The 14,299-nt window shown below is 39.7% G+C and overlaps 1 protein-coding gene across 1 annotated transcript in view; it reads left to right on the top strand.

Annotated features, from left to right (window-relative positions):
- The window catches only part of NMU (neuromedin U), a 147,658-nt gene that overhangs the window by 121,296 nt on the left and 12,063 nt on the right, over positions 1 to 14,299 (top strand). Inside the window, exons 3-8 of the mRNA XM_074991817.1 lie at positions 2,582 to 2,640; positions 8,367 to 8,417; positions 8,511 to 8,570; positions 9,417 to 9,446; positions 9,552 to 9,602; positions 11,505 to 11,579. Coding sequence (XP_074847918.1) covers positions 2,582 to 2,640; positions 8,367 to 8,417; positions 8,511 to 8,570; positions 9,417 to 9,446; positions 9,552 to 9,602; positions 11,505 to 11,579 — 326 coding nt within the window. The remainder of the gene's footprint in view (positions 1 to 2,581; positions 2,641 to 8,366; positions 8,418 to 8,510; positions 8,571 to 9,416; positions 9,447 to 9,551; positions 9,603 to 11,504; positions 11,580 to 14,299) is intronic.

Genomic DNA, 14,299 nt, shown 5'->3' with positions numbered 1-14,299 from the left:
TCCTCTGCACTGCTGAGTGGGAGCATCCTCAGATAGCTGCCTCCCAGCTCTTCTCTGTACCCTGCGTCCCTGTCCCATGTCAGAACCCCCTCCTGCATTGTAACACCCTGCCAGACCTGCACTCCAAACCCTTGTCCCTAGCTTGGAGTATCTTCCTGCACCCTGAACCCCTCATCTGCAGCCCTATCTGTAGACCTTACCCCCTCCTGCATCCCAGCCAGGAGCCCCCTCCTGACCCCTTCATTTCTGCCTCTCCTGAGCTTCTGCCCTCTTACCCCACCCCACCCCACCACCAGCACAGAGCTGGAGCCATGAATGCCAACTTGCCCTGCTGCAGAGGAAGCGGGAGAAGCTGCAGTCCTGTGTGTTCCGGGGGGGCATGTGGCCAATGATTTTTTTTTTTTTTTTTATTTTCCTGTGGGTCAATGGCCTCCAATAGAAAAAAAGGTTCCCCCAAAAGGTGTCTGGGCTAGGAAAACAATGTTTGCAGCAGCATACACAACAGATACTGACTAAGCCAGAGAGAAGTAATTGAAACCAAGGATTTTGAGAGCCTGGAAGAGAATTTTGGCAGTGTGGATGATTAGGAAAGGCTGTACCTTAGAGATGTTATGCAGAAAGTTTGAAAATCTTTGGCATACCTTAGATACAAGGGCTGAGAGAGAAGTCTAAATAAAGATGATCCTTGGGTTACAGACCTGAGTGGCTGTCAGGATGCTAATAGTGTTGTCCACAGTGATCAAAACAGGAGCTGCAAGGAGATCTTGGGGAAGACTAAGAATTCTGTTTTAGCTATGTTGAGCTTGAGCTGACAGCCTGACGTCCATTAGGAGATGTTGGAGAGACTGAGGTTTTAGTTTGGACAACACAGGTACTGTGATTGCTGAGCGTGTTGCAGCACGCCCAGGGTTCATGTAGTTTTTATCATACACAGGATTTACAATTTGGTTCAGTGGTGTTCAGCACCCCAACTGTAAATTATTCCAGTGCTCCTGATAGACAGAATGAGACAGGTCTGGAGAACAGAAGAAGGAGTGCTGGATTTTGGTAGAAGCGAATTAAGCTACAGTTTAGGGCAGGGGTCCACAACCCCCAGCACGGGTGCCAAGAGTGGCACACAAGCTGTTTTTGTTTTGGTTTTTTTATTGGCCGAAGAGGTGAGAGCTCAGCCTTATTCCTTCTCCCCAGTGCAGCCAAGAGCTTTCACAAAGCCACGTCACCCATGGACTAACAAAAGACAAGCTAATGCTACCAACCGCCACCTAAAACGATAAAGCTCTGCATCTTTATTTATTGATGAAGCTGTTGTAAGTAGGACTATTAGTGTCTTTAAAAAGTATCACCAGCACTTGAACGGTACATAGAGCTCAAAAGGTCAAATTTCAGCAGTCTGCCTTGGAAGGGTTGTTGAACCCTGGTTGAGGGCCTCAAATGTGATAGGCTTCCAAAACAGAAATTGAAATGGAGTCAGTTTTTTTTCCCCCCCTTATCACTGTTTATAAATAAAGGAGATATGGTGAATCAGAAGATTCTTTCTAAATACAGTAATTTTCTTTCAAATATGACAAATGTACACGTGGCTACACAGATACCCTTGCCTTTGATTGATTGTTCATTAATGACACGTGGGAGGCCAGGGCTGAGGAAGAAAATATGACTCCACTTGTAAAATTAGTATTTCCTATGAGTAAGTTGATTGGTCTCCATACACAGCAATTTCTTGGCCAGCTGCTATTGATACAATTCTGGACATGCCTTCATAACTTATTTAAATAAATCTTATTGCCAGTAAAACTGGGAAGAATGCGAGGTTGGAGACGATAGTGTCATGAAGCAATTCTGCCAAACTTAAGTGCTAGCGAGTGTTTGTGTAACTTTCTGCATAACATCTTTCTTCTTTGGCTCTGCGTATACTTACAATTGTATGTTTAATGCACATTTGCTGTCTTTCACGTGCTGTCTGTTTCACATGTTAGATGATCATCTTGGTGACATGAGTCCAGGGGATTTTGAGGAGGAGAAGTTTATCCAGGCTTCCATCCATCAGTTTCAGGAACCTTGACAAATGAAAAATCCAACAATTAATCATTTTGTAGTGAAAATTAAGTTGTAATAAATGTCTTTTTTATACCATGAATAAGGGAAATTATCCTTCTTACACAAATGAATGAAAAAAAATTGATTATTTTTGTTTAAAAATACAAAGATTATCCAGGCTGTGTATAAAAGATATTTATAAAACAATCTATCCTCTTGTTTTTAGACCATAGACAAAATAGCTGGTGAAATATCACAGATTTTGTGCGTGCGTGCATGCGTGTGTGTGTAGTATAACAAAAATATATGTATAGCTATATAAATTTTATTTATAGTATGACATTGTTTACTGGTTTCAATGAAAACTTCCTGCTACTAATGTTCATACCAATACTTTGCAATTCAGTATAATCCTCTATAAAAACAAAACACATCAATTTATTGGAAAAAGTAGAACCCACCTACTGTTACGCAGATAAAGGAGGCTGCAGTTTTTCTTTTTGTAATGATTTTTCTGTGTTCTGTGGTATCGCTCTTTTTCCAGCTGTACCAATGCCACCTCAAGAACTACAGACAGAACAAGACTTGCAGCTGTGGAATGAAGTAAGCAGCAATATCTTCAAGTGTTGGATCAACCATCTGTTTATCTGTTGTGGATGAGTATTGATGATTTATTTGTATAAGGGGATAACATATAGAAGATCAGAATACCCCATGATGTATTACCATAGAGCTCATCAACACACACAGCCATAGTCTCCATGTGATCCCTGTTACGTGGCTAGATTTTTACAGCTGCCACTGTTTTCTGACATCCTCAATCTTGGACTTTTGTGTGGCTGGTGTTCCACATCCTTTGCACAGGTTCCCACTCCCTCTGCGCCCCCAAAAATAAAAAAATATGGAACTTTAAGAACTAATCAAGTCATCCCCGGTCATAAGCAGAGTAGATTCAGATTGGAGTACATGGAAAAGAGTTCCTCGTACTGCTCACGCATGTACCTATATTGCATTATAAATATTCTTAACACACTAGGGGAATCCTTCCTCCTTCCCTTTCTACCTTTTCTGTATAGATTGTACCCTTCTTTATTATTTTTATTTTTATTTTTGGGATGGAATGTTTCCACTTTCAGGTTGTTTAATATTAGCACAGATATCCGTGATCGTTAGGTTGGGAAGTTATTAGAGCAAGAAGGAAATTGTGTGGGTTCACGCAGAGTTAAACTTGGTACTGAGAAGTGAGCTTTCATTAACTGGCAGTGATTAGGCAAAGTTATGGGTCTTAGAGAAAATAGAATCACAATGTAGAGTACATGTGATATACTGATTGTTACAGCAGAAGGATGTTACTCCCAAAGTACAGTATACAGTACTATAGGTTGTGCCTTCTGGTCTGGCACTACCTGAGTAGCCCTGAATGAGGGAATTTGCTGGACCCAGGGGAAGTCAGGCCTTTTGGCTCACCTGGGGAGACCACAGTCTGCTGGCTGGGCTCCCCTCCTGGCTGCCACTTGCTCCCTGCCCCCAGAATACTTTGGGCAGGGTTGGGGCAGCAGGGGTGGGTTCTGTTGCTGATGGGCTGCTGGCTGGACTCCCTAGCTCAGGCCTGCCTGCCTGCCTGCATTAGGGCTCCTGGTGGGCTTCATTGCTACCAGCTGGGCTCTACTCTCAACCTGACTGGCTCTGTCCAGCTGGGGCTCTCTGGTCCAGGTGCTTTGGAGAGTGTTGGACCAGAGTTTCAATGTGTGAAACACATAATGAATCATAGCCTTAAGTTCTGATTCACTTGATATTAGGTAATGTACTGCTTCACTTATATTTTGAGCACTGACTGATATAATAGCACATATTCTTACTTCTGGGCTTTTTGATTTATGTACATGTATTTTGATTGTATGCTAGGTGGCCTGAGGAGATTATCCATAACACGAGGCAGAGTACAAAGCATTGGCATGTAACAGTCAGAAGGGCTTTGCCTCAGTCTATGCACACACTTACATCTGTCACATCTTTAAGGTGCTATATGCTATTGGAGAGCAAAAGACTAAGGCTGTGTCTACATTACCTCTCTACTTCAAAGGGAGGATGGTAAGTAGGGTGTTGGGAGTTTATTAATCAAGTGCTGCAGTGCATATGCAGCACTTCATTAAGCAAATTCCCCCGGCAGCAACTTCGAAGTTTTAAACCTCAGGCACTTGGAAGTACTGGCAGGTGAGCTGCGGATAGACATGAGCCGGCACTTCAGAGTTGCTGCAGGGGGGAATTTGCTTAATGAAGTGCTGCATATGCACCACAGCACTTCATTAATAAACTCCCAACACCGTACTTACCATCCTCCCTTCGAAGTAGGGAGGTAGTGTAGACAAGCCCTAATTGTAGGAGCAGATGCCTTTATATACATGCAGTGAGCTAACTAGTCAAACTTCAAGATGTTTCTTCTAAAGTGATGCTTGTACAATGCTGATGCTTTTTCTTTTGCAAGTTTAAATCTGAAAAGTAAGGCAAGACTTGTCTTAGAAAGTTAAGTGTGGACTTTCTTAGTGTAAGGGGCTAGGGACAGTGAAGTTCCAGAACTGGGCTCCTCCAGGGGAATGCCTTGCTGCTAGCCTCTGCACTCCTTTAAGTCCAGGTGTATTCATGTAAATACCTGTGCTGATTACAGCCATTGTGATATTGATCGTATGAATTGACGATCTCACAAGAAAATGGGCTCTAAACAAATTTAAGACATTTTTAATACATCTCTGGAATTAGAAACATTGACGACAAAGGTGAAATTTCTTTTGGTCTCAATGGATGCAGGATCAGTGCATCATGAGAAACTCTGTATGACGTGATATAAGATCAATTATAAACTGTGTTTTACAGTAAAATTCATGTGGGATTGGATTATATATAGTAAGCCTGCAACTAATAAAAGATGTGTAGCCATCTCCTGGTGGTAGGATCCTCCAAATTCATATCACAGTAGTTGCTCTGGTTATGAGAATCAGTAGTTCCTTTTTGTTCCTTTTAATTCTCGCTAGCAAATCACTCAGAGAGACACAGCAGCAACAGAATAACTGAATACTTGTCCGGTCTAACTCTTAGGCTATGTCCCTTCTTTATCCCATTGGGTCATAGGTAGTCATAATCAAGACACTGTCCTGGGATAAGATAGCTCTGCTAACTGTGAGGAGGGCCTCACATTGCCCACTGCTGTCATAGAGGCAGATCTGAACTAGCTGTAATCTAGGTAGCTTGAATACCCACATGATGAAGGTGAGCAGTATGTACTTCAGCATGGTCTATATAAGCCCAACTGAGCACTTGGACCCAATCACAAGATAAAAGGTAACCAAGAACAGAACACCACTGGTCATTGCCTACAGCCCCCAACTCAAACCACTGCAACGCATTATTAAAGACCTACAACCTATCCTTAATCAGGATGCCACACTCCAGAAGGCTGTAGGTGACAGGCCTGTTCTCTCCTATAGACGGCCTCCCAACCTTATGAGGATTCTCAAAAACAACCACAGTCTGTACCACAGGAGCAGCAGTCCTGGAACTTTTCCCTGCAACAAGGCCCGTTGCCAACTTTGTCCACATATCTATTCTGGACCTAACCAGGTTATTCACAGAATCACAGGCACGTTCTCATATTCCTAACTAACCTCATATATGCCATCAGGTGCCAACAATGCCCAGATGCTTTGTCTAAGAGAGTTTGAAGTCTGTCCAATATACAAAGAATTAATGGGCACAAAACAGACATAAAAACACGCCTGATTCACAACCCTGTCAGTCAGCACTTTAATGGAGTGGGCCATTCTGTTAATGACCTGAAAGTTTGCATCTTACTGAAGAGGAATTTCCACAGCAGTTTGGAAAGAGAGGCTGCTGAACTCTCTTCTTTATTCAAATTTGACACATTAACACATGGTTTGAACCGGGATGGGAATTTTCTAGGTCATTATAGGGGCTCTTATGCATACTTGGCTTAATCTAATTCTTGACTCCCCCCCTCCACCCGCCCCTCTGCTCTCTGATTTGCTCACCTTGATAATGCTTTTTGTGATTTGTCAACCTTGATTACTATTTTTGGTTCTCTGTGCTTTAAATATTGAGTCTGTTCTGGTATGGCTATGGTCTGAAGAAGTGGGTCTGTCCCACAAAAGCTCATCACCTAACAAATTATTTTGTTAATCTTTAAAGTGCTACTGGACTGGTTTTTTGTTTTGTCAGTCTGTTCAAGTGAATCAGAATCACACATCAGAGTTGCAATGCACACATACATCAGCTTGCTGTGAAATTTACGGGCTTTCTGCTGTGTCCTGTTTTCTCTCACACGTGCATGCCTGTGTGTTTCACATTACTATAGTATCTAAGCACTTGACCATTTTTAATCATCATAACACCTCCTGAGGTAGAAGAGGGTGAAGGTATCTAAAATCAGTACAGGGCTTTTTAAAAAGGAGAGTTCTTGATTTTTAGTAATCTTCAAGTGTGGGCATGGTAGATTCTTTTCAACTCAACCATTTTAAAAATAGATTTTTGGCTGATTGTTAGTTTTACTCCCCATTGAGACCAAAATAGCCTACAGTAGCGAAGTTAATAATCGATCCGTATCACAGAAATTCAGTGAAAAGAGAGGAAAAATCATTTTAACAATAAAGGCTATTGGGAGAGGATTTGGTGAGCTACTAGCCTCCCCTCAATTTCTCCTTATGTTTTTGTCATATGATTAAGAGAAGTTTCTCTGCTCAAAAATTAAATGCTCTGACCTAATATTAGTTGTATCTTGTATAATTTGCTCTTACCAAGGAGTAGCATGTTGAGTTCCTTATCTCTGATATTTATTATAGAACTGAATGTATTGTCCAGCCTTTTTTGTGAAGGTATGTGGGAAATGGGGCCCTTCCCTGGTACATAATGCATGAGTGTGAGGGGGGTTGCAACCATGCATTTTTAGTCAAAATGCCACATACAGGACATTTTATGGAAAATGTCTCAGGTTGCAAGTGATACAGATTTTAAACTGTCATGAAAAGTTAAAATTCCTGTAAAAATCCCTACAATATTAAACCCTGGTCCTTTTTCCCCACACCCCCCATTTCTTTTCATTAGAAAACAGGGTATAATTCCAGTCATCGTAATGCCTTTTATCCAAAAATCCTGGTTATCTGATGCCATATTGTGACCCCCAGAAAGCCCTATATTGATCACCTGCTAGTAAGACCTCATTTAATGAGATGTAATCCTATTTCAGTACCAAGAGCATATTGACAGGACAATGTCAAAAAGAACAATAGCTGCTAGATCTAAAGGAGAAGTTTTAAACAGACAAAGCGCAACATTACACCCTTCATGCCCCTTACAGCTGTTATCAGAAAAACTGCAGCTCAAAGTTGCACTTCTGTAATTCATTCAAGCACTTGTTTATCTGAAAGTTTTTGGAAGTTTCCCTAGGCCATTTGGATAAATGAATGTACTGTACTCTTGAACTTTCTTTACTGATAATATTACTTAACTTATATGCCTTTGAAACCCCTATTTTCCTTTCCTCACTTTCTCCTGGATTACTAATCAATAAGTGTCTGTTCCTGGTCACTAGTGTATATTATGCAGGTGGTCCTCAGTCTACAATCAGTCACACCTTCAGCAGTGCCCTCTGGTCTGATTTCAGCTTCCTTGGCACTGTGATTTTTGTCTTGTATAGTATACCTTTAAACCAGCTCTGTGAGTTATTGAGTCTCATCAGTGGTCGCTGAGATATGTGGAGTCATTGAGAATGGAGGGTGCTTAGTGCCTCACACAAGGTGTGGTATACATACCATAGTCCCACTGAGATACACGTATTGTAAATTCCTAGGAAGCTGGATTTCAGTCAGTGCCAAGACGTCTTGCAGAGTCATGGCTTCATCTTATTTAGTGTCTTGAATCTCAGGGTGTTCCAGCTCCTTCAAAGATGATATCACAACCTCTGTCCAGGGAGTTAAAAACTGGAAATTGTGAGGTATGAGTGTCAGTGAGGATGACAAGTGGTAGGAAGTGAGGAAGGATGAGGGGTATAGAAATAAGATGATGTGGTTATTGACATTGGTCATGTGCAGCTCTTAGCCGTTCATGAATTTTATTTCAATAAAAATATATATTATGCGCAGGAAACATTAGAGAGAGAGAGAAAATAACCCTGTTTTGTGCCTGGGTGTGCATGCAAAGCATATACAAACCACATATTTGATAATAGTATCACAACTTTTGCTAAACTAAATAATGTATGAAAATGTAGATTTTTGTCCCCTGTCTGTCTGACTTTCTAAGATGTAAAATCAATTTTACAGATAGATGATGCATGTTCTGCTTACCTGTCCATCATAGATCCTCACCCTGAGGTGAGTCTAATTAGAGAGATTATTTTAATTGTTTTTTTCAAGTGACATTATATAAGAAATCTGGTGTCTGAGTTCATGTTTCCTTTTCAATAGACATCCAATGCACTGGAAGAACTTTGCTTTATGGTCATGGGATATTTACAGAAACCACAGGTAGTTTTTGCATTTGCATTGTTTTTTTTTTTTTTTTGAAACGTGGTTTTCAGTATACTAACTACGTGAAACTTTAGAATAAATTGAGGATCCATGCAAACAATAAAGACCCCACAGTTTTCTGAGCTGGGAAGCCCTTGGGTGTCCATGGATATTAGCTTACCACAGCCTCCAGATCGATTTTGTGTAGTTATGGTGCTGCTCATGGAGGAATAGTATAAATCCATATCTCCCTTACACGGCAGTGCCTTATGGATCTCATCCAAATTCTACTGAAGTCATCTGAAAGACTGACTTTGATTGTTTCCCAAATATTGGTCCACAGGCAATCTCTTCTCTCTCACTGGGCTATAAAATCTGTGCGGCCTTTGTTGCTCTAGGGTTAGTGTAACTATACTGTCTCCAGCACAGAAATGAGCTAGTTTCCTTCAATTACTGAGAGAGGAGTCTCCTTTCCTTCCCTCACTGGTAGCTTACTTTTAGTGGGGAATGGGGCCATGCACCTTGCTGAATCATTAAATCATGAATTCCTTTCCTTCTATTAGTGTCAAGCAATAAAGTTCTCCTGGTCTGAACAATGGAAAGAAGAAAGTGGCTGAGTAGTAGTAGTGTGTTTAATGATTGCAAATAAATGTATTTAATGATTAAAAATGACTTATTTAGTCAAGTTTTCTGGTGGATAGCAAACTTATACACAGCACAGGTTTTGAAAGCAACTGTTAATTTGACAACCAAATAAATATGATGTCATTGTTCCAAGGAAGTGCCAAGATGTTTAAAGTTACTAAAACGGACCTTGGCTTGTTATAGAAATTAAAGTATTTGTGTCAAATTTTGTTCCCACAGAGTTTAGATGAGAAGGACAACACCAAAAGGGTAAGATTGTTGTACAGTTTTGGTCACACTTACTTTGTCAAGAAAACCATAGCCCATTAACTTGTCTGGTAGTAAAATCCCATTTCTTCTAATTTTTTTTAACAGTTCTTATTTCATTATGCTAAGTCTCATGACTCAGGCAATTCAGACCTGATGGTAAGTTTCACCCCTCCTTTTTAGAAAATGTACGTTTGCACTTAAAAACAAGGCAATATTCTTCTTAGCAGTAGTCTTGATAGTCTCGCCAGCTAGAGAGACTACTTCATAATTTGTGGTGTTCTTGATGACGTAGTGGTAATGCTGCTGTACACTTAAACAAAACGCTGGAACGTCCAAGGAATGGTGCCTGTGTCTGAACATTGTAACTTTAAAATCTAAGGCATGTTTATCCAAGAAAAAAATAAAGCCATGTTCCTTTTGAAATTAAGACCTCACGTGCCTGATCCTTAGCTAGTGTTGGTTCCTATTACCCCCCAAAGTCAATAGAGCTATGTTGTTATATACTGGTTCAGAGGCAGTCCTTAAATGTTGAAAACTGTATCGAATAAGCACTTAGGCAAAACATAAGATGCTAATTAGGATTTTTGGATTTTAATCTGAACAAGAAAAGAACACATCAAATATGCTAATACTAAAAATTCTTCATTCTTTTGATATACTCTTGTTTTTAAAATGCACATGTAACCTGGATATTTGTGTATATGCAACCATGCTCTTTCATCATGGGTTTGGAGAGTGCAACATTCAGACTTTTCGCTGTTTGGTAATCATTCTGTCATGTTTTGTTCACTTTCTTGCTTTATATGTTTCCTTTGGGAATACACTGCATCATGTCTAGAACTCAAAACAAGTTATTTTCTAAGCCACTGGTGAATGAGTGTTAAAACTGTAGTCAGTATGCTTCCCAATTGATTATCATGCATAGACTCAAAGCAGATCAGTTTGGCAACAGCACTTTGCTAGATGCATTGCAGCACAAATTTGGGTTTGTTTTCTAATACTTCATGAAACAATGTTTTCTGCAAGCACCTGCTCTATGTACGTACCCTACAGATATAAGAAAACGACAGTGTCATTTTTTTGTCTATTAAATATGACGTAACTTTTGTTAAAATAATAATCTAATAAATGACCTCTTTGTTGCAATTTATATAAAAGTAATTATCATATGCACGGTTTTTCATGTTGCGTACCTTGTTCTCTGCTTAAACAAGGGGAGCAATTTGGGTGTAAAAATTAGTTGAATGAACACAGGTAAAAATTTGATTTATTTCTGGGAACAATGTACTCCTTATGCAACAAATAATCCATATTAAGGCCTTGATCCTTCAGGCTTTGATCCTTGGATTTGCTTCATGGGGCACACTGCTGCACCTGCATGGAGCCCTTGAGTTCAGTAGGGCTCCATGTAAGCACATCGGTATGCTTTAGCATGTGAACTGCATATTCTGGGCCTCGGTTTGACTTTCCTGAAACTAATATGGTGACCTTGATCATATTTGCAGATTTTTACTTCAAATACTTCTCTATCTCAGTAGAAACACTACTGGATACTGTTTTTAATAGAACATCACTTTTATTCCTGTGATTCAAATTATTTTAAAGTAACTTTTGAAAGTGCCAGGATATTTGAAGCTTCCTATTACAACAGCACATTATTTTAGAAACAGTAATAATCAGAAACTGAGAATTAAAGCTTCCCAAAAATGTTCTCTGCATGTTGAAATCACAATGCTAGCAGTACACTTCCATAAGCTGATCAAAGTCAGAATTGCCCCTGACAAAACAATATACAAACTATAATAACCTATATTGGATGCAGTAGAAGAGATTCTCTTCGCTTCATCACTCTTGGAGGTGCATTCATGGACTAAATGAGCATGCTGTACCTTTCAGGTATAACTTCAGAATACCCAAAAAGGTAACATTCAGTTAACATCTTCAGTCCTTTGTTTTGCATGTTGTGTCCATAAACTGGTAGTATAGTAAGAGACATGCTTTGCATCACAAGACTAGGATTTCATTGTTGCTCATTTGTCTGTCTTCATGTCCTCTTAGTCATCTGTCCTGCATCCTTTGCTGCAACTTGTTCCCCAACTTCATGAGAGAAGACTGAAGAGATACAAAGCAGACGTATGTAACTTTAAACTATGTATGCTTGCTGTGACTGTTGATATCTGGGGGGCGGGGCACACTGCAAATGCTCAGTCAAGGCAAGCTGCAGAGAATGGGGCAAATAACTCCCAAAACTGGTGGCTGTTCTAATAATTAGATTCACTGAGCCAGCAACAAATACAGCTTCTACAGTACCTTGCTGGTTACCGAAGCCAAAAATACTGTTCCCTTAAAGCAGTCCAGCCTTGGGCTCCTGCCTGGACAGTCAAGTTAAATATGATGATGACTGAAAATCATGCCCATCTTATAAGTTCTACCAAACCCGAGGCATCAAACACATTCCCCACCAAGTCAATGAATGTTTCACATTTTACCCAAATAGATTCTTACAGCCATTTCTTAGTTTAATAAGCTTTATTTGAAAAGCGAGTGTTGGGGTTAAAAGATTATAGAAACAGAAATGAATATAGTTCTTAGGTCAGTTTCCTAGTAAGGATGGTGAGCTGCTGACTTGCAAGTAGTTCTTTCCAGAATCAGTTGATCAGGTTTTAGTCCAAATAGGGGGTTCACACATAGATTGTTCTAATTCTTCCATGAGAATTATCAGGGTAATCCAGGCTGTAGCTGGAGACCTCAGTTTTGTGATTCATACTTTCTCTGCACCCCAGCCAAGTTTATCCAGATCTGAGTTACAAGGTAGGGGCATTAGAATTCTTTTATGGATCTCTAGTAGGTTATGGACAGCCTCTTAATGGCAGGTATTCCTTGGGTGAAGCCTTTTGGCTTTGAAATAAAACCTCCTGTTTCTTATGTATAAATAGGTAATTGGTGGCATTCATCGGTAGGTCTTAGACAGTTTACTACACACTTCAAAGAGAAATACAGAAAATGGTATTACAAACCAAATTTCATCTAAATGTTAAGTCTCTTTTGATCTCTGAATCAACAGAACATAGTAACAAACAGGAACTATCTGGTTATAGTGTTAATCTCTAACACGATGCAAATAAACATAGGCAAATTTGATCACTATCTTCTAGTAATTCTCTAACAATACAAGTGTGCATTTCAAAGCACTAGTCAATCTAGCATGACATCGTTAGTTATTTAAAGGGCCCTAATTACCACTTACATACTTTTCTAATATGTCTTTAAAGGGAGACTTTGAGTCATTTAGCCTGCTACTTGCATAACTCTTTCTGACTCAGTGTCATACCTGCATTCTCATGTTGTGTGGTTTCATTACCTCTTTCTGAAAACATTTGATTTAAGTGTTCCTGATCATTGTCCCTTTTTTCAAGATGCATCATGACATCAGTATACTATTTAAGTGAGGTTTCATATGTCTTAATTACTGGAAAATACTCATACTTTGAAGGGTTCTGCTGGCCAGACTTCTCCTGTCAGTCTCTACCTTATTATGCTGTTCTCTTTCCCAGCACTTATCCTGACTGGCTGGGAGAATGAGGCATTGTCCCATGCACTCTGCAAGGTTCTTGGGCCCTTAAGGAGACAGTAATGGAATTTCCTCTCTCCCAAAGCCTCCTTGGTCTTTATTCATCAAATGTCCCAAAATCTTAAAGGGGATACACCATTTAGTGGGAATGAGTGACCCCTTGATGTCACTGTTCTTAGGGAGGCTGATCATCCTGTCACTAATGTGTAGATGGGTTCTAGCCTGAAAGTTACTGCCAAGTCTCAAATGCTAAGAAAGCCAATTGAGCACATCAACCCCTTTCTGAATCAGGCCCTTTAATTCTTGCATATCTCTGAACCCTAAAATAAATCCTTCAGTACACTCTAATTTTATTTTTGTTACCATTTAGATCCCAGACATGTAAACACATTTATGTGCTTAATTTTAGACAGTTTAGGAGCCCGTTGACTAGAATGGGCTTTATTTCTTCATGCAATATTTATGCAGCCTTTTCATATGCTGTTCTTGGAAAAAAGTATATAATGCCACTTCTTAAGTAAAGCTAACGATTGGTTAAAAACTGTCTTAATGGTGAAAAAGGGGGTGAAAAAAATGCCATCCATTTTTTATTTCACTAGCATTATTCATAATGGAATCACGTATTAAGATGAGTGTCAGAAGTTCTTTACTCCTCTTGGACTCTAATTGGATTAAATCAACAGGACCAGCGTTCCAAAGATTTTGAGGCTGATTCTGATCTTTCTTATGGTAGTGCTGAATAGGAGTAATTCCACAGCATAAAAGTGTCCTAAATTTGACCAGAATCCATATTTATACTCTTTCCCCAAATACAAGTTGCTATCTCTCTTACATATTTCACAATGGCTACATCTACACATCAGCAGTCCTTCAAAAGAAGTACTTCTGGAAGATCACTTCCGAAAAAACTTCTTTTGAGACAGCGCGTCCACACACAAAAAAGCAGATAAAAAAAATTGGTCTGCTCTTTCTATAGAGAGCATCCACACAGCCCCCACTCTTTTAAAAAAAACAAAAAATAGTCCAGGGATTGAACAGTCTGGCACCATGAGGACTGTTCTTTTTGGCCTACAGGGCATCTACACACTTATTTTTTTTCCCTGAAAGAATCTTTCAGAAAAAGGCACTCTTTCTCATCTGGGAACAGAAGAGGGACACCAGAAAAAGTGCTGCATTTTTCCAATTTAATATTGAAAGAACACTTTCGTGTGTAGATGCACTGCAGGATTTTTCGAAAGACCCAGTTTTTCAAAAAACTTGCTAATGTAGACAAAGGCAGTAT

This window comes from Carettochelys insculpta, chromosome 4 (assembly GCF_033958435.1).
Source record: "Carettochelys insculpta isolate YL-2023 chromosome 4, ASM3395843v1, whole genome shotgun sequence".
Classification (NCBI taxonomy): domain Eukaryota; kingdom Metazoa; phylum Chordata; order Testudines; family Carettochelyidae; genus Carettochelys; species Carettochelys insculpta.
This window is presented reverse-complemented; position numbering and strand designations above follow the sequence as displayed.